The sequence below is a fragment of the Mus caroli genome, chromosome 7 (genome assembly GCF_900094665.2).
Source record: "Mus caroli chromosome 7, CAROLI_EIJ_v1.1, whole genome shotgun sequence".
Lineage (NCBI taxonomy): Eukaryota > Metazoa > Chordata > Mammalia > Rodentia > Muridae > Mus > Mus caroli.
Genome location: NC_034576.1, coordinates 67,026,360 through 67,047,488, shown reverse-complemented (window position 1 = coordinate 67,047,488; position 21,129 = coordinate 67,026,360). Strand labels below are relative to the sequence as shown.

General features: G+C 47.0%; 1 protein-coding gene across 1 annotated transcript in view; it reads right to left on the bottom strand.

The window, feature by feature from the left end:
• Nucleotides 1–21,129, bottom strand: part of Trpm1 (transient receptor potential cation channel subfamily M member 1) — a 115,263-nt gene that overhangs the window by 39,878 nt on the left and 54,256 nt on the right. The window contains exons 7-16 of the mRNA XM_021169169.1: nucleotides 20,268–20,442; nucleotides 19,723–19,846; nucleotides 18,687–18,759; nucleotides 17,780–17,880; nucleotides 11,370–11,540; nucleotides 9,786–9,920; nucleotides 8,728–8,778; nucleotides 5,241–5,381; nucleotides 4,436–4,465; nucleotides 2,102–2,394 (exon numbers count right to left, since the gene is read on the bottom strand). Coding sequence (XP_021024828.1) covers nucleotides 2,102–2,394; nucleotides 4,436–4,465; nucleotides 5,241–5,381; nucleotides 8,728–8,778; nucleotides 9,786–9,920; nucleotides 11,370–11,540; nucleotides 17,780–17,880; nucleotides 18,687–18,759; nucleotides 19,723–19,846; nucleotides 20,268–20,442 — 1,294 coding nt within the window. The remainder of the gene's footprint in view (nucleotides 1–2,101; nucleotides 2,395–4,435; nucleotides 4,466–5,240; nucleotides 5,382–8,727; nucleotides 8,779–9,785; nucleotides 9,921–11,369; nucleotides 11,541–17,779; nucleotides 17,881–18,686; nucleotides 18,760–19,722; nucleotides 19,847–20,267; nucleotides 20,443–21,129) is intronic.

Genomic DNA, 21,129 nt, shown 5'->3' with positions numbered 1-21,129 from the left:
ACTTCCTGGTTCTCCCTGAGTAAATTGTATTCACCCATTTTCCATGCTGAACAATGAATAAGCAGTATGGACAAGCATGGGCTTTCTCTCTCATCAAGAACCACTGTGAGGGGGGAGCCTTCATCATATAGATCCTCCACACCTTCGTCTCCCACAGAAGGCCCCTCCATGCTCCTGGACACTCACAGCTAAGCTAAGCTGGAATTGTACCCCCTGTCTCCGCCTGCCCCAGGCTGGTCATTGCAGACCCATGCAGCCCCAGTTCCAGACTCCACGAGGTTTCCAGCAACAACTGGACACCCCGGAGTTTGGGAACTCCTGTCTCCTCAGCCTCAGCCTGCCTTGTTTCTCACTCAGGCTGGGCCCCCTATCTTAGGCTAATTCTTAGCCTAACGCTACCCATTTTGTCTGCCCAAGCAGAGTTCACACACCCCAGCAGCAAGATAGAACACAGAACCACAGCAGGGGAAGTGTAAGAGTAAGGGGCACCTAGAAAGTGACACAACTGAATTTTGAACCTAGTTTGTTATTTCTTTTTCCTCATGACCCTGATTCCAATATTTAATGACAGCTAGAGTCATTTCCAGCTCCTTTGCCTTTTTTTTTTTTTGTCATGGGATGTGGTTAAAATAGTTATCATTATAGTTACCACATAGTTATCATTCTCCTCTGGTTTTGTCTCTCCATGTATAGGAGATTTTGTTGCAGTTATGAAGATGGAGATGAGGTTAGGAGAATGGCCATTCCTGTCCATTGAAGATTCTGGAGTGTACAGTATTTTCTGGGCCTGATGCTAGGCTTCAGGGTGACACATCATCAAGGGGTGGGAGTGGGGGACTCTCTAGAAGGCAGGACCACATCTAGAAACCCAAGGTAAGTGAACATATCTCTGTTCTTAAAAGCATTGGGTTCTGGAGTTACAGGAATGACTTAGTGGCTAAGAGCATGTGTCTCTCTTGCAGAGGAGCCAGACTCAGTTCCTACCATCCCCATGGTGGCTCACAACTACCTGTAACTCCAGTTCAAGGAGATCAGAACATCTTCTTCTGACCTCCTCAGGCACCATGCATGCATGCACATGGTACACGCGCACACACACACACACACACAAATGGGCAAAAACCTCATAAAATAAAGTAAAATAAACCCAAGAGAAAAGCATTTAAAACCTTGGGGTCTAACTCTTGGAAACCAGCTAATCATGTGGAAATCACAGAAACCAGAGAGACAGCAAACAGAAAGACTCCAAGCAGAGCTGTGAGATGCCGGCTCAGCTGCCTGGCTCGGCTGCCCCAAGTTCATGTGCCCATAACGTCATTTCTGGCCTCCAGCTTTCCAGTCTGTCACATGACAAACCTGCAAAGAGCTGGTCTCTCTTAACAACAGACAATCCCCTGAACAAGCAGGACCCTTCAGTCCATCACAGGAAAGACTGCTGTCCCCAGACCGCAGGGGCAAGCAAGCAGATTCAGAATTATCACTTACCGTAGCAGACGTGTCTGCAGAACCAGGGCGGGCTTAGGAAACATAAGCTATAACCTATGAATTGCTGAATGTTTGCTGTGACCAAGTCCAAATGTGATCAAGTCCAGGTCCCCACCCGACCAGATTATGACAGCTGATGTAGGGGAAAAGGAGATCTGGCATTGAAATCTGGCAGTACTCTGCTCTCCTTAGCAGGGCCTGCCGTCAGGAGAAATGAGCTAAACAGAAAAGTCCACTAAGTGCCTAATCTATATGAAGAGAAAAGGGCACTACTACCCCTCTTTGGACATCTGCCCCAGCTCTAGGGGAAGAAAAATCCAGAAGTCCTCCTGACATCCAGTGCCCAACACATAGATGTGTTGAAGTTTATATACAGCAGCCGTGAATATTTTTTTATAGAAATTTATTTTACTGTCTTTGATCATATGCATGAGAAGGCAGCAGATGAAACCGGTAACAACTCAGAAATAATACTGACAGATGTGATAGGGAAAGCCCTTTATGAGTAAGCCTTAACCACATGGTCCTTAAATGAGAAGTACAGTTGGCACGCCTTCAAGGCAGAGAGCACCAGACCGCAGGCAGCCTCGCCCTCAGAATCCCTCGAGATACTCACTTGGAATTGTTGTCCAGATCTTGGGAGATGTCATCCACCAACTCGCTCTCGGAGGACTCGTGGGCCATGGCCTTGTAGAGCTTGCAGGCCACCAAGGCCTTCGCCATGCACTCTTCCCCACGCTGCCACAGGAAGACCGCCATCTTCTGGCGCTTCATGAGCACGGCCCATACCATGAGCTCATGGAACGGGTACTGGAACCTACTCACGGCGGGGTCGTCCACGTCGATGTCAATTTCTTCCTCTTTCTTCTTCTTCTTTTTCTTCTTGCCTTTGGCTGGGGGTTCATCATCCTGAGGGGGAGAGAAACACACTTTAAAAAAAAAAAGGTTCCTCCTCAACAGGCAACAAATGGTTCTGGAGACTTCCGGGTCAGAAGCGCTAAGAGACTTGGTAAGCCGAGGCTCTGGTTGTCATTCCGCATACTGATTCCTTGGAGAAGGCACGTAGTTTTTATTATGAAAAGCAAATCACTTTAAAGCCAGTGAACCGAAAAGGAATGTTGCTATTTGAATAATTTATCCCACTGGGTGAGCAGCTTCAGTCCCCCCCCCCCCACAGAGGGCTTTCTTTAATGGAGGAGACCCCTCTCCCCCACCTCCCCATCAACCAAATACTGATAGCACAACAGGGAAGGTGAAGTCACTGTTTGTCTCTTCAGGGATATGTTCCAGCACAGTAGAACATCAATACTTGTTTGTAAGATGTAGCTGAACTAGAAACTGATAGAAACAGTGCAAAGTGGGGCCTGGTGGAAATAGGGCTATAATACCAACTCACCCGGAGACCGAAGCAGGAGGTAAGCAAGTTCAAGACCTGCCTGGGCTATGGAGTGAGTCAACAGCAAATCTGGGCAACTGAGTGAGATTCTGCCTCAAAATAAAGGAAACAGGGTTGCTGTACAGCATGGGGAACTGAGTCTGTGTCCCTGTGCAGCGTAGACAGCCAGCTGAAGCAGACTGTTCCCATAACCCCAGCATTGGGAAGCAGAGACAGGACGATCCCTGGGCTCTGGTGGGCAAGCTGGTCTAGCTAATCAACAAGGCCCAGCTTCAGTGAAAGACTACGTCTCAAAAAATAAGATGGAGGGGAAAGAGAGGGGGTGGGTGGGGGATATGTGCATTTTTTAAAAACTCAGTAGCCCAGAAGGTTTCTGCTGCCAAGTCTAAGGACCAGAGTTCAACTCCCAGGACCTACATGATGGAAGGAGAGAACTGACTTCTACACGTTGTCCTGTGACCTCTACTGGCGTGTAACACACATCTGAGCACACGTGTGCACGCACACGTGCGCACATACACACACAAATAAAATGTAATTAAAAAGATAACCCAGAAGAAGCATGACACGTCACTGAAGTTCTTAGGCAGGCAGAAGAGGCCAGAATGTTGTGTGAAAACTTGTAAAAGTGAACATGAGAGTCTAGATGAAGTGACTTTGAGGAAAATGAAAATTACCAACTTTAACTCAACTGTTAAGGCAGGAAGCCTGAAATGAACTTTTATTTCCAGTGTCTGTCATCAGGAAATGAAAAATAAACCAAAACCAGGACTGGGAGCTGAGTCTTATATTGAGGGAAGGATGGGGGCAGGGAGGATATGGGAGGAGTTGGAGGGAGTTAGTGGTTAATGAGGGTGGGTTTGATTGATTAAAACACATTATATGCATGTATGAACTCAATAAAAAAGAAAATCATTTTTAAAAAATGATAATGATAATCTTGGGTTGAGGAGATGGCTCAGTGGACAACATGCTGGTCTCTGAAGTATAAGGACTAAGTTCAGATGCCCAGAAATCATGTAAAAGCTGGGCAGCTGCCACACCTGCCTGTAGTCCTAGGCCTTGGAGATCAGAGGCAGGAGGTTTCCCCAAGCCATGCTGGTTAGATAGAGTAGTTGTAATTAGCAAGCTTCAGGTTTCAGTGAAAGCTCCTGCCTTAGTAAATACAGGGGGGAACAACTGAGGAAAACACATGGTGACAACCTCTGACCTGCACACACCCAAACACATGAAAGAACACAGGTGTTACACACACACACACACACACACACACACACAGAGGAAAACACAGGCCACACACACACACAAACACATGCATATGCAGGAAAACACAGCCCCTCACACACAAGCAGGCATGCATACACACACACACACACACAGAGCAGTTTAATTTTTTAAAGGTATATGCACTTTTTATGATTCAGCCAATTCATCTAAGATTTTGGTGAGTTGTACAAAGTACTTTATTCATGGAAAACATTGCTCAATTTTTGCTTCCACAGAATGACAAAGGTATATATAGTAAATAAACTGCCACAAACACGTCCTACTTACTTCCATTCCCAGAAGCTTAAGTGCTTTCGGCTGCATAACAAAGAAGCAGGAAAAGAAGTGTCAATATTTTGTATCACTATTAATTAATGACAACATCCAGGTGGGTCAACGCTTTCATGTGGAAACTGCTTCTGTCAACAGAAGTCAGTTGGGAAGGACAGACAGACACAACGCCTTCCTTGTAAGTAGAACCAAACGAGGCTCTCGCTCTCTGTACAAACTGTGGAGTGGGAGTGAGGAAGGCTTCCCACAGATCTGACGTTTATTGGAGGTTTAACAGGCTGGAGCAAGCAGAAGCAATGTGGCAGGTCAGGAGTTAGCGTTGATGTAGGTGGGGTAGGGTGGGGAAGGCTTGTGTGTGGCAGCTGGCCTGGATGACTCCGATGGACAGTGAGGTCGGCTATGGTTGAACAGCGGGGCGCCCTAAACTTTTGTGGGCAAAAGATGCTTTTCCTTGTTCCTTGCCTTGGAAGACAACAGGAGCTCCAGCGATGGGTGGGAGAAGTACGGGCTGAGAGAACAGAGGCATGGGGCCCAGAGGGGGCGCTATTGTAGGAAGGAAGGGAGGACAGACATGCTTGACAGGTTGCACTGCCTGGCCCAGTCTTAAGAGGCGATGTGAATGGCTGCAGGTGAAAGCTAGGAGGCCCTGCACTGGGTGTCAGGGCAGAGGCGGGGTGGTGTCACTTTGGGACAGGTGACGTGAAGAGTTGCATTCTGCACAGGTGGGCTTTTGGGGAAGCACATCAAGGAACCACATGTCACTCTGGGAGGCACAGGACACTGCATGTCTGCTGAGCTCTACCCTCTTAGGGCCAAACAAGTTGTTGTAGAGAGTCCGGAAGCTTTTCCGAGTGTAGTTGCAGCGGTAGGCACCGCCCATGAGGTACTCCAGCACCAGTCCTATATCAATGAGGCTGATGTGGTAATCAGGTGGAAGGTTGCTCTGCAAGAAAGGAAGTTCACAGTGTGTCACCATCCCAGGAGCAGCTGGTCGTTACTATAACAACAGTGTTCATTCTGTTACCATATGATATACCGGAATGACAGGTTAAATTATATCCCAGAAATTGACTTCTATTGAGAATAAAAAGTTGGACACTCAACTACTATAGAGTCCATGGCACACCTGTGGCCAGATAGAGTGATCAGTAGCTGGTATATGGAGGTGGAGGGAGCAGTGTGGTGCCCCCGACTACCAGCAGATCAGCCCTTGCAGAGGAAGGGCTAGCCTCAGGGAGGGGCTGAGTTTCATGGAGGAAGTAGTGAGTCTCATGGACACCCGTAGGAGACCAGAGTACTTCTTAGAACTGGAGTCTCACTAGTGAAAGCTTTAAATGGTGATGAGGTTCGGGAGTTACCTCACAAACCATTCAAACACCAATCTCAGTCAGACAGAGATAGTTTATTGAGCATACACCCCAGGTAGGGCTGATCAGTCAGCGTCACAAACCCAGACACGGAAGCTGGTTGTGACGTTGAGTGAAGATCTACAAACATCTGTGGCACATTATTCCACCAATCAAGCTTTAGGGCTAGGGGGTTTCCTTCGGAACACGAATTTGCTGTACGCTTATCCTGTTCCCATTGGTTGGAAAATTCATCTTTGGCAGGGGGCTTGCCTTGTCTAACACTCATGTCTTAACTTGCCAACCAGAGTGCCAGTTACCCACATATGTCTCTTTCTGCCAAATAGAAGGAGGTCTTGGGAACTTAAATTTTACTTGACCCTTACTCAAATGGAAGTCTTATTTCAAATAGTTTCTTATATTGGTGCAGAAGTCTCTCTTACACTGAGGTTCATCCTAGGAGCAGCTTATAAAAACAAATACCATAAAGGCTTATACACAGGTGCAGGAAGTACTTCTGGGAGGTTGGTTTGGGTCTAAGCTTATTGTGGGTAACTATACAAAACAGTTCTGTTACCAGGCTAGCCAGGTAACAGTTACCTAGGCCTTAACATTCCATCTAGGCCTTAATATTTTGCCTAGGTCTTAACAAATGGTTCTCAGTGACTCTGGAGACACTGGATCTTCAGTAAAACACAGCCAGTAGCTGTGGTATGACTAGGAACTACCAAAAGGACTAAATCTAATCAATGTGGAAGAGGGTTTGCTGGGACACAGTCCCAATGGTGAGAAGCAATGGCCTGAAGAGAGGCCCTTCCTGCATTGTGCCATTCCTCCACATCCCAGACTGGTTCATATGTCATTGTGTCACTGATTTTGTAAGAACTGAAATGATGTTGGTACCCTGGGATCCACTGAATGTCCTTTTTATAAGCAGACTTTTTATACTGGCTGAATACTTTGCTAATAAAATGTGCATTTCTTCTGCTCTGATTATGGTCATTGTTGGGTATTGCTTATTAATGGGACTTTTTTTCTCAGTGCTGTGGATTGAGCTCAGGGTTTCCTACATGGTAGGTTTGTACTCTACCAATGAGCACATCCCAGAACAAGGGTCTCTTACTGGTGACAAGGAGATGTAGACCTTCTCTGAGGTGGATGCCGGGAGAGAGGGATGAGGCTGTAAAGAGATCAGTGCAGCAACATGTGTCACTCACAGAAGGAGGGTCTGTTGATTCCAAGGCGGGGTGTTAGGGCGAGTAAGGGTTTCCAAGAAATGGCGACCGACATAGGAACAGAGGAGCAGGGATGGTGAGGTAAGATGAGAAAGAGTGGGTGCTGTGGATGTGAGGAAGTGTGTCCCAGGCAGGATATAGCCTCCCAGGCCTCCCCATGTTCGGATGGGTCAGTGTAGATGTAGTGGAATGTGGTAGGAGGAGTCTTGAGCATGGGCCAGGATCAGAGGGAATTTGTGCGTATTGGAACAAGCTTGAACTTTATATGCAGCCATGGCAGCTTGGAGGTGGTGTTTATGAACAGGGAATCAAGTGGTAGGAGGGAGGACTACAGGAGGAGGAGCAATTACTGAAGTCATGCATTCAGCTGAGAAGTGGTTGAGCTTGAACTTGGGTAGCTCTCACCTTGAAAGTTTGCACTGTCTTCCACTTGGGTCTTGAGGGAGGAAGCAGAATTCTTGTGTGTGGAACAAGACTCTAGACCAGAGGCCTCTGATATCTCCCATTTCCCAGATCCACTGATTTTATTCTGCTCTGTAGAAATCTTTTTTTTTTTTTTCACATTCTTAGAACTGATTATCGATACAAAATGTAACCAGGCTGTCCAGGACTCTGTCCAGGAGCCCCATTCCCTCATTCTAGAGAGATGGGTTGCTCCTGTGAGAATCTAATCTCATCTCTAACTTGTGATGACAGGACACAAGAGATGCCACAGGAACACAGTCTCTCCATAGTGAGGAGCCCTGGAGAGTGAGGAGAGCAGCTTCCCCAAGAAATTGCAAAGGCTAAGAGAACCTCTGATGCAGTCCATAGGACATACATACAGACTTCCTGGGGAGCCTTCTGTTGGCACTTCTGGGGTGACATTGGTGCTAAAACTACTATAACCAAGCAATTGTCAGTGTGTTCCTAGGCTGTGATAAAGTTTATTCTAGCCCCCTCCCCCCCACCATTTCAAGTTTTATTTCTGTTTATCGTCTGAATGTGGTTTTTGATATGCATATATGTATCTGTGTTTGTGCATGTGTGCACATGTGCATGGAGATCTAAGGTTGATTTCTGGTGTCTTCTTCAACTTCTCTCTATCTTATATACTGAAGTAGAGCCTGCAATGAACCTGGAGCTTGCCAGCTGACTTCAGGGATTCCCTGCCTCTACCTCTGGCAGGCTAGGGTTATGGAGGGGGCAGGTATCATACCCACCCAGACTAGATTTAAAAATTATATGTATATGTACAAGCATATGTATATGGAAAGGGAGAGAGAAAGAGCAAGTGCGTGTGTGTATGTGTGTGTGCCTGAGCACTCACACCACAGTTCACCTGTTGAGGTCAGAGAAAAATCTGTAGGAATCAGCTCTCTTCTTCTACCATATGAGTCCCAGAGACGCGACTCAGGTAATCAAACTCATCAGCAAGCACCTTCCCCTGCGGAGTCATCGCACAGGACCCCACCTAGCATTTACTTGATTCTAGAAATCCCAACTTCAGTTCTCACGCTTTCCAGCACTTTACAGCCATCTATGTCCCTGGCCCTTTGTTCTGCTCTTTAAAGTAAAGTAAAGTAAACTCTTACTATGAATAGATGAAATCATTATCCCCTACATCCTAAATACGAAGATGATACATCTTAAAGACAGAAGACTGTCTTTAAGAATTACTTTAGTGATGGATGCTGGCAGAGGGCTGAAAGGGGGCAAATGGGCTCACCTTCTTTACATCCCGCACCAGCAGATGAAGGGTGTTTGGTGGGCCCAGTCTCTGAAAGGGAAGCATTAGCCACAGTAAGCACACTTGGCTCTTCAGCTCTTGAGCAAACTCCTGCCCCACTGAAATGTGGAGTCTGTAGTGTACTCCTGGCTCATTTCTTTTATAAGACAACTGGCTGTGGTTACCCCACTCAAACGTGTGTGAAATACTCTGAATACTTTTGGTGTTCTTGTAGTGTGAAATACCTGCATGTTTTACACCATTTCTGCCACTGAAGGTCAGACCGGGGAAGGAGTTATAAATTTCTAAAACTTGAATTGTTCTAGTGGAAGCAATGTCAATTTCATCCTACCACTTCCTGTTCTGAGACAGCACCGCTCCTGACTGCTAAACCTTGTTCTCAGTGTAGCCCCTGGACACTCGAGGATCCCAAGCAACTACTGAGTAACAGCCCTGGTGACTGTTCAGTCGGCTGATGCCTTAGGGTATGATGTCCTCTTGCTTCACAAGCATACAGTGTAGACGCAGGCTTACGATCTGGCTGATTTTAGACTTTTCCCTGTTGGCACGAGCACCACACAGGCCTTCACGATAAACAGAATGGGAATCCTTTCCTCAGGCTAGTGATGTACAGTCCCATGAGCTGCAGCTCCTGGTAAGCCCCATGCCCCAGGGAAATGCCTGATGCTTCAGTGGTCTATGTTGCTAAGTCATGATGTTCAGTGGGGTGGGACCATCAAGTACATCTTCATCTTAGGATATTTTCACCTCAGAGATGGCTTTATAAAGATGTGAGCCCACTGTACAACGAGGATCATCTGTCCACTGCAGCTGGAAGGACTGGCTGGCTGCTATAGCATAGTTACTAAGAATATGATGAATGCACACTGGTCAGGAACAAGTAGGAAGGAGATGCCTCTCACTACATATGTGTCTTCTGGCTGAAGCTGTCCCAGTCTATACTCTGCCCCCACTGCTTTGGGGGGAAATAATATACATCAATGATGAGCATATTCGCGGTGCTAGCTCGCCTCCACCCTTCCTCCCGGGATGCTCACGGTGTTGTAAAGCTCCTCCAGCCTCGGGATGGTGAGGAAATGCTGCATGTTCACTCCGTTTTCAATCAGGAGCTTCACAAAGTCCACCCGATCTAGGACAAGAGCATCCAGCATGGCTTGCTCCAGGGCATTCACCTGCAGGAAATCCAGAAGGGAGACCATGAGTGGCCTCCCAGAAGACTCCAGTCATGAGACCTTAGGACATCCCATGGAAAGTTCCGGAATGTTTTGATTTTTTGTTTGTTTGTTTTGTGCACATGTGTGCATGCATGTGTGTGTTGGGGACATGTTTTGTTAACCTGGTGCTGGAAATTGAGCCTAAGGCCTCACATATGCCTGTCAAGAGCTGCACTAAGGACCTGCACGACAGTCGGTGGTTCCCAAGGTTGTTTCCTTTGAATAACCATGCCTTAACCTTCTCCGCTCTGTTTTCAGTCTGGTCCCCTCATGCTCTGTCAAAGTTTGTAAGGGATTCTATCTTTTAAAAATGAGTCAAAGAGTCAGGCATGGTGGTGCACACCTTTAATCCCAGCACTTGGGAGGCAGAGGCAGGCTAATTTCTAAGTTCGAGGCCAACCTGGTCTACAGAGTGAGTTCCAGGACAGCCAGGGCTACACAGAGAAATCCTGTCTCGAAAAACAAAACAACAACAACAAAAAAGAGTCAAAGAGACCATGGAGTTGGCTCAGAAGTTACAAGCACTTCTTGTGCTTGAAGAGGACCCAGGTTCAATTCTCAGTGCTTACATGTTAGTTCACAACCTCTCTGCTAACTCCCATCCCAGGGGACCCAGTGCCTTTTTTTGACTTCTGTAGGGACTAGACATATGTACGTGGTGGTGCACATACATACATGCAGGCAAAATACTTACACATGTAAAATAGTAAAAATAAGTGAATCTAAACAAATTTCTAATGAATTAAATACAGCCATCCCAGTGTTTGCCCTGCTAAGTTTCTCTCTGCTGTTTCCTTGACTGGGGAGCATTTTTTGGCAGTGGTCAGATCATGTGGGCATGTCATAGTCCATTAGGGTGCTGTTGGGTGAGTGATGACCACACGCTCCTATTTATGGAACCAAGGTACCACTCTGAAAGGAAGTTCTGGTCATCTTACTCAGTAGTAGCTCTCTCTGCTTGGCAGGCATGCAGACACTCAGGGCAGGAAAATATGGGAAACAAACCACATATTTAGAATTCATGCCACAAAACCCTTTTGAAGTGGTAGTGTAGAAAGGAGTGATGGGTGGTTAGCAGTAGCTAGCCTCCGGCTTGGGAGGCTGGAGCCATCATGCATGTTTTCCAGGTCTCCCTGCTGCTGAGACACAGGCAAGCAGGGACTCTGCAGTGGCAAGCATATGCCACAGGGATAGCCACTCCTCCTTACGAAACAGTTGTGACCACCGATGGCTACACTGAAGTGAACACACTATTGCCATGAAGTATTGACATTAACCCAGCTGTCCCCCATCCCAGCAGGGATGAAGAAAAGGTTACAAGGGGGTCTCTTCTCTGGAGAACTTGGGGAATGCCAGTACAGAACTCTGAAGACACATGGGCAAGGACACGAGCACGTGAGCACACACCCAGTTGAGCAGCTCAAGCTTCCGGGGGTCCGTCTCTTCCTCCACTTCCTCTTTCACTTTGCCTTTCTTCTTGCCTTTTCCTTTTCCTCTCCCCTTGGTGGTGGCTGTGGGTGGCTTCTTTTCCTTCTCTGCGGCTTTGGTGTCCACAGGAGGAGCCAGGCTTCCCAGTGGCTGCAATCCACAACAAGCATATTGGGAAAAGGTACCAAGACTGGCCCCCCTCATTTTAAGATATGCACAGGGACACCCTGAACTCTATGTGTGCATGTGCACACACACACACACACACACACACACACGAATAGTACAGATGCACGTACACATTGTAAGGTACACATTCCTATACCTGCAAACAATGCCTCAGTGTGCACGTGGTGAAGTTATGCATCCATGGTTAATGCTATGAACATATACATAAGTATTCACACATGCACACACCCAAGACACATATGCACCAGCACACACAGGCATACACACATGTACACACACAAACAGTCAACTGTGGCCTGGCTGTCTGATGAAGAAGATCTTGATACTGTGAACCACTGTTCCTGATAGGCACAAAGAGTTAGTTGGCCTAATGTGTATATTTGAAGCAAATAACATATTGATTGATGGGTATATTTTAAGGAAAGGATGCTGAGACACAAACTAAAAGGTACCAGAGGTGTGCTGATAGTCCTCTAATGATGGGAGAATGTGACTGTGAATGGGTCAGAGGCAAAAGATATAATGCAAGTTGCTATTTCAGAAGAAATGTGAGCTAGAGATTATTATGGCTAAAACAGCTCTGGCAGGTACCTTAGAGCTGTGTAATGTGGTGGTGGATGGAGGCTTCAGGAGCCCATAGAGTATAGTGATGGATGGAGACTTCAGAGGCACATGCATGTGGTGATGGATGGAGACTTCAGGGGCACATGCATGTGGTGATGGATGGAGACTTCAGGGGCACATGCATGTGGTGATGGATGGATGGATGTTTCAGGAACACATGCATGTGGTGATGGATGGAGACTTCATGGGCACATGCATGTGGTGATGGATGGATGGAGCCTTCAGGGGCACATGCATCTGGTGATGGATGGAGGCTCCAGGGGCACATGCATGTGGTGATGAATGGAGACTTCAGGGGCACATGCATGTGGTGATGGATGGAGATTTCAAGGGCACATGCATGTGGTGATGGATAGAAGGAGGTTTCAGGAACAAATGCTTGTGGTGATGGATGGAGGCTTCAGGGGCACATGCATGTGGTGATGGATGGAGGAAGGCTTCAGGAGCACATGCATGTGGTGATGAATGGAGACTTCAAGGACACATGCATTTGGTGATGGATAGAGGGAGGCTTCAGGAGCACATGCATGTGGTGATGGAGGAAGACTTCAGGAGCACATGCATGTGGTGATGGAGGGAGAGAGGCTTCAGGAGCCTTGAGGACACTTACAGTGTGGTGATGAACTAGAAGTTTCAAGGGCTCAATGTAGTACAGTGACAGACGGAAGGCCTCAAGGACAGAGGGTGCTCACTCAGTGGAATAGGAGGGAGAAAGAAGTGGGCCTGATCCCCTGGTAAGTGTGGGATGAGGGGCCTGTCATGGTAACACAGCCAGTGTCAGAACCACTGGACCCTCTGCTGACAGCCTCTCCCTACCGCCTTCCTCCCATCAGGCTCTGCTGGTGGGTTGTCCACAGACACACTCCCTCCTCTTTACTTCTTCCTCTGCTTGCTTTGATGCATCTTTCTGCCTATCCATTGCTCTGGCATTGGTCACCAGCGACAGTACTGATGCCCACATCCAGGGCATCACCCAGCTCCCTTCATGTCACATCTTTAGATCATCTGACTCAATAGCCGCATCTTCCCTTAGGCATCTCTCCCAGGTTACTGGGCACCACAAGCTCCAGGTTTTCTTTTCTGTGTGGTCAGTGCTTCTCAATGCCAAGGCTGGGCTCTGCCCTTAGCCTGCTTCACTTTCATTTTGCTCTCTCCCTCAGCAGCCTCACTGATGCTCACACCACCCACCACTCTCACCCATGCTCACACCACAGGTCTTTATTTACTGATGAGCAATCTTCCCTGCCCAGTTTCAGCCCACTCTCCTTCCCAGAGTTCCTCTGGTGAACTTGGCATATGCGTGTCTCAGAGACTCCTTACTTCTGTATCAGTCAGCTTTTTGCTGTTCCAATGAAATACAAGGAGCTTGACACTGTATATTGAGCCTACAGTTTTGGGGGCTGAGACTCCAAGTAACATGGGGCCAGCTTTACCCTGGACCTCTTTGCTGTATCAAAAACTTGGGGAAAGGCGTGGGAACAGCTACAGCCTGGAAAAATCACACACACACACACACACACACACACACACACACACACACAGAGAGAGAGAATAGAATAGTGATAATGATGATACTGCCAGAAGAGTAAAGGCAGCCTATAGCCCAGGCTCTCATCCTTCCTAGTGCTGCACCCTTTAACACAGTCCCTCATATTGCAGTGACCCCTCCTCCCAGGCCATAAAATTATTTTGTTGCTACTTCATGAGTGTAATTTTGCTACTGTCATGGATCACAATGTAAATATCTGCTATGCAGGATATCTGATACGTGACCCCCAAAGAGGTCATGACCCACAGGCCGAGAACCACTGCTATAGGACGAGGGAATATATGGCAAATCAGAAATATGAAAAGGGATTATCAGAATGCATACAGAGCTCCTAAAACTCAACATCAAAAATCCAATTCAAAAATAAGCAAAACACTTGAATAGCTGTTTCGCCAAAGAATTTTACAAGTGGACGGCACAGATGCTCACCACCACGAAGGGCACACAAATACAAGTCAGCTGAGATGCCATCCTAACCCACTGGGATGGCTGTTATGGTAAACAGCAATATAAAACAACAGAAAATAACACATGTTTCTGAGAAGGCAGAGAAATGTGACTGCTTGCACTTTGGGTGCAGATGTAAAATTGTGAAGGTGTCATGGAAAATACCTTGGTAACCACCAAAAAATTAGACGCAGAATTATCACTTAATTATGAATTATGACAGAAGTCCACCTCTGGATATATTCCCAAAGGAATTTATGGCAAGACTCAAATGGACACCTGCACACCCACATCCATAGTGATGCTACTCATGACGGCTAGGATTCATTGATGGCTGGATGGAGAAGCAGTGTGGACACACACAAGGTAGGGCTTCTCTCTTCTCTCCCCCTCTCTCTCCCCCTCTCTCTCCCCCTCTCTCTCTCCTCCCCTCTCCCCCTCTCCCCCTCTCATTTCAAGACAGGGTCTCTCACTGTGTAACCCTACGGGCCTGGAACTCACTTTGTAGAACAAACTGATCTCAAACTCATAGTGTTCCACCTGCTTCTGCCTCCCAACTGCTGGGATTTAAGGTGTACACCAGCCACCACAGGATAACAGGATAGCAGATACTTACTGTTGCATTAAAAACAAAAATGTCTTCTGTGAACCCTGGCATTCAGTCCCGGATTGTATTTGCAGGACTCAGAAGCACACATCCTGGCTTTCAGCCTTCCCCTGAGTCACCCAGTCTCGCTTTGTATTCCAACTGTAATGTTCCCATCTCCCTGCACTTGTTTTGCCTGTTTCTTTCTTGCCTCAGCTGGTTTCAGTTGCCCTTCCCCCTGCAGGGAAGGTGCTCGCTCCTCATGGCCCAGCAGCCAGCATCTACCTGTCAATCACCCAGTGTCCACTCAGCAGTGTCTTTATTGGAATAAATTAGGTACAAATTAGTACCCTCTATGTGCTGTCAATTTCCTACATGTTGGAATCCAATAATTATCTGTTTTTTCATTCCACACTAGCCTCCTTCTGTCTTCAATCTCCCACCTTCATGTCTGCCCAAATGAAGACTTCATCAAAGGCTCTTGTGAGTCTATTCTATTAACTTCTGTGTCCCCAGCACATGGAACATGGGCCCCAGACACAAGATGCAACCGTCAACCAACATTTCCTAAATTAGTGAATAAAAATACACAGATTTGAAAACACATGGAGCAAGTGTGCAGCGGTAACCTATCTCCCTGCCGCAGCTCTGGCCTTGCTGTTGTTGGGTGTAGAGAAGGCACTACATGTGTGGCTGGTATGGGAAGAGAGCTTCTAGTTGCTCAAATGAGCTCACCTATTGGGCTTCCTGGCTACCTTTCAGGATGCCTAGCACTCTGGGTAACCTCAGAAGAAGAGCTTGTAGCCCAAGCTGGCAAAGCCTACACTTCGGAAGAGGGGCCTCAGTAGCTGTCAGGAAGAGGGCAGCTGATTGCTGAATGTAGCTATCATACACATGAGATGTGGATGCTCCACACTAGAGCTGTCATAATAGGCTAAAATGGAATATTATGGAGGAATCCCAGAGAAGAGGTAAAGAGTGGTAGCCTAGAAAGAAGCCAGGTAGTGATGGTCTTTGCTTCAACCACAAGGGAAATCAGGTGGATGATACAATTGGAGTCTTACAAAATGTGATATGGTTGCGACATGGTAGACTAAACATAGAAAAGTGAAAAATAACAAGGAACAGAATCCCCACCCTACTTACCTCACCTCTACCCCTGGGTGCCACCTGCCTGACCCTTTGAGCTGTGGAATTGGGGGGGGGGAGTTGTGTAGTCAGAGGTGTGCATGACAGAACCTGTGGGGATTTCTGAACATGGGTTAACAGGGGTGAAGTGAGTCTGTTTCTGGGCCAAAGTGTGTGTAGAGCCAGCACTGGCAGGTGATAGTCATCTGTGCTGTGCAGGTGAGACCACACCCAACACAGGGTATTTACATTGTAGGTGCCACACCCTTAAAAGGATGTGGGTTGCAATGGACCACATCCACAAGGAGGAAACTTTGCTTTGAACTTCAAATATGGATTGAGCAATTATTGCTGGAAATATTGTCCTGGCATTCCTTTGGGATCCTTATGTGTCTTTCTAGCTCATTACAAGCCTTATAGTCTGGTTTATGCTCTAATTTTCAGAGCAAAGAAGTGGCTTTGATGGAAGGAGTGGCTGAAGGATGCCCGAGTCACTTATCACGCATGCTATGTGTGCTAAGGGTATTGATGACATTTGCTTTAGCCACGAGGAAAATCGGGTAGATGATATAATTGGGGTCTTAGAAACCGTGATATGGTTGTGACATGGAAGACTGTGTCTACCATGGTAACATGTGTGTGCACATACACACAGCTTGTCCTACATCAAAACATACACAATCTTCTGACCACACACAAACTGACTCTCTTTCATTTACATTGTCATAGGCACAAACATATAAAATATTCCTCAATCAAACGCACACACACCTGCTAATCACAATATACATATACATACACACCTGCTAATCATGCACACACATATACACATGCCTGCTAATCACACACATATACCTGCTAAACCCACACATGCACACACACATGCACATGTACACACACCTGCTAATCACACACATGCACATGTACACACACCTGCTAATCACACACATGCACACACATCTGCTAATCACACACATGCACATGTACACACACCTGCTAATCATACACACACCACCCATGCCCACATGTATTATTCACCCACACATCATACCACAAGCACATCACAGAGCACAGACAGGCACTGTTCTACAGATGTGATATACACACATCTGGAAAGCTATATGTGTATATTCCCTCACATTCACACAGGTACTACATACATGTTATTTATAATCTACAAACACCACATATGCTAAACTACATCTGTATATCATAAGTCACATACTCTACATACATGCTGTCCACAGACTTGCTTCATCCAATACATTAAACCACACCACAGATACTAGATCAGAGACATCAGACACAATGATCACATCTACATCACACATGGCATTCTCTAGACCCCCCCAAAGCTTCATGAAACATAGTCTGAAAACTCAGTCCTCTAGAAGGAATTGCTGCAGTTAATTTTAATGATCCATTTTCTTCTTTCAAACGCTAAGAACCTTTGTTTACCAGCAATGATGAAAGGTTCGGTGGTTAGTTTCCTCAGGAAGACCCACTCAGTGTGGAGTCTGTGCTCAGAACCTTTGTTTCTTTGATGTTAAACAGCAACATCTTCCAGTAATCTCATGGATTACCCAGATCAGCACACCCTCAGATCTTCTCCAGAGATCCACATCATGAGCAAGGACCCACTAATACAGCACCATGACAAGCCACAATTAATATTCTAAACAGAAAACAGTTCCGCAAGGCACAGTGGCGAATGCCTTTAACCTCAGCATGAGGGAGGTAAAGGCAGGAAGATCAGGAGTTCAAGACCAATCTCGCCTACATAGGCACCTTCTTGGCTAGACTATATGAGACCCTGTCTCCAGAAATAAAAAAAAAAACAAAACAACAACAGAAAAACAGTTTCACCGGCCAGTGTGGGCCAAAGACGAAGATCTGGCTTCGCGCTATGTCGACCCGGTTCCAAGCCAGGGCCAAGCTCAGCTGATCTGGAGCTGATGCGTTGGTTCCTGGAAAAGAAGAAGAGAGAGCTTTCCTCACTCACATCTGGACGGCTTGAGCTTGGCAGGTTCTGGTTTGGGAACCTGGGCTTCCCACCGGGAACTGATTCAGAACTAAGCACCTACCACTTCCTTCTTTCTTGCCTGCCCCCAAATCACCACCCAAGCTAATAATTCTGCTTTTCTTTTTTTCCTTAAATGTTTCCTGAGAGAAAGCCAGGGGCAGCCTCATCCCAAGCCAAGGGGGCATGGTTGCCTGGAAGGGATGGAGAAGGAGCCGAGTAATTCGTGGCCCTCATCTGAAAAGGAGAGAAATCTGAAACTATCAACCTTTGCCAGGACAACCCAAGGACCATAACCCCCAGGGCAGCACAGAGCCCAGTGCAGCATAAAGAAGACAGTGGTGAACTTCCTCTTGTCCCTATGGCTCCAGGCTAGCTGAGAGACAGGGAGGACACGGGCTTCCCAGGGCAATCCTCCTGTATCATGAACTCCTGATTGCAGCCTGTCCTTAGAGGTGGGTTGCTGTGTTCAGGCAGCCCCACTAGAACAGCTATGGATGGACTCAGCTCTGACAGTTTAGTAACATCTATGGGCATCCATCAACCCCCCTCTCTCACAAAAGCCCTCTCAGAGTCTGCTCATCCCAGCAACCCATGCAGAGGTCACCCGGGGCAACCTAGCCAGCTCGGGGTTCTTTTACTGTGAGTTCTTAGGGGGGGTGGGGATGTGAAGGAGCTCTCACTACTGACAAAGCCCCTGCTAGGCAGCTCTGGGAAGACAGAAGTCAGAATCTCCACATCCCAGAAGCTCACCTTTGAGCAAGGCAGTTAAAATTGCCATCTCAACATCTTGCTGACCCTCGGAACCCATCCGAAACACAGTGACCTGGAAACAGGTGAATGGGGAGAAGACAGAATCAAGGCGACATTGAAAATGAGGGGGGGGGGACTGAGCTGTTTTTTTTTTTTTTTTTTAAAAACTGAACACAAAGACTAGAGCAATGAAGCAGACTTGAGAGCTGGTTGGATGGATGTTCACAGTTTTCAGTCCCCAGGAGCTTCCATGTTGTTGTCTTAAGCTGATGGAATCCTTGCCCGGGATTGGAATTTATCATCCTGCCTTGGGAAGAGGGTAAGCACCTCAGGATAGCCCCATATTTAAATAGCCATCTGAGCTTCTGAACACATGCCTAGTCAGCAGGAATATGTGAACGTGAATTTAGAATTTTGAATATGTCATCATCCGTGAACTAGGTGTGCCTACGCCTTATAAGGAAGCTTAAAGGAAGCTGAAGGAAGAAATGAGAAATGAGCCCTGCATTTGCAAAGGGAAGTGAATTTGACTTTGTGACCTGTCACATCTAACGGCATGTTTGTGTCTCTCTTCCCTGGGGACTTTTCATCTCATTTGTGATTTGAATTTCTGAGTTGAGTGACAAGATTGGCATCACCTTATGTTCACTAAGGTCTGGATCCACCTGGGTCCTCTGTGGCAGTGGCTCTCAACCTTCCTAATGCTTCGACCCTTTAATACGATTCCTCATGTTGTGGTGATCCCCAACCATAAAATTATTTTTGTTGTTACTCCAATGGTCTTAAGAAACCCCTGTGAAAGGAGTTGGTTGGCACCCAAAGGGGTCCCTACGCACAGGTTGAGAACCACTGCTCCGTGGCTTTTCCCATTCCTTCAGGGGTGCACTGGCAGCTAGTTTGGGATGAGTTCCTAAGCTGCCTTTTGAGAAGGTCAACTGAAGTATACAGATGGCCCATCCAGCAAGCCCGGCAGAGCTAGACACAGAAAGAGCTCTCTCCTTGGAACTTGTTTGGCAATACAATTCAAGACACTCACGAGTTCTTTCTTCTTCATGCACTCCATGATAATTGCAAACAGCTGATACGACTGGGACTTGCTGTAATTAAATGTTTTCTGAATGGTAACTAGAAGCTGGTCCCGCAGGGACTCGTTTATGACTCTGTTCAAAGGGGTAAAGAGAGGGAAGGAAGCAAGGGAATTAGATCAGCTCCCAAGTGAGCCAGACAGTTTCGCCCACCCGGTACTTTTGATTTTGGACTGCTAATGGGTGAGATTTGTGTACAGGAGACAAAAAGCCAACCCAGCCTAAAAGCAGCATTAAAAATTGGCCTGCATTTAGCTCTTTGCAAGACTTAATACTGTAAAATAAAGTTGTAAGAGAGACGTCAGCAGAGAGGATTCAGTCAGGAACAGTAGCTCCTGGGCATTCTCATGCTGATCTCGGGAGCTCAGGAGAGAAGATCAAGAGAACCCCTTGTAAGTTAGACATTTTGGGGGATATCTGAGGGGATGTGTCAGATGTTTTCCCCAGTCTGACAAAAAACCATTAAGAGCTCACCCTTGTCACACACCAAACCTACCCTCCTTCGTCGCAGTATTTGTGTGCGAAGGACAAAATGTCAGAGGCACGTCCACTGCCATCGCAAACCACCACAGGGACAGGAGGGTCTTCTTTGAGATACTCCAGGACGATAGAAACCACGTTAGGACCACCTTCTACCACTAGGCCCACGAGAGGTACACCCTGGCCCAGCCCTGCAACACAACCACACTTGTTGCTCACACGAACATGAACAGCTCCAACTTGCATTAAATGTCGAAACAGCAAAAAGCACAAACTTCCTGCCACAGGGCTTTCCTTGTACCCTTAATGTTGACCAATGATCCGACTAAGTCAAGCGAAGGGTGACTGTCTTCATTCTTGCATTCAAACTTCATATCATGGCCCCCCACTGTAAACTCCAAACTTCAGAACTCTTAAACTCCCTGACACGCCCATGTGACCCAACTCTGGTAAGAATCCACACAGGGACACTGGGCCAGTTTTAAAAGCATTGCAATGAAGGCTCCTCTTCTGCCTTGCCTAGGTGTGAAATGCTGGGGGGCTGTCTTCCAACAATGATCCAGTATAAGGAGGGCTGGACTGAGCCAGAGGGGAATTCAGCTCAATCCAGGGCCTCTCCTGTATCAGTAATATACTGCTGGGCCATTGATTAAAGCACCATCTCTCAGGTGACCAGTTGTAAAAGGATCAGGGCCTCACTTATCTCAAGAAGAGCAATGGACCTGAAATATAAGAATAGATTTGGGGCCACAGGATCTTAAGACTTCTGGTGAGTGGAGCACAGCTTCTGCTCCAATCCAATTGTGCGGGACCTGAGACTGCATTAGTTAGGGAAGCAGAAACCGGCCTGAGTAGGGCCACAGGCCTCATCCGGCCGG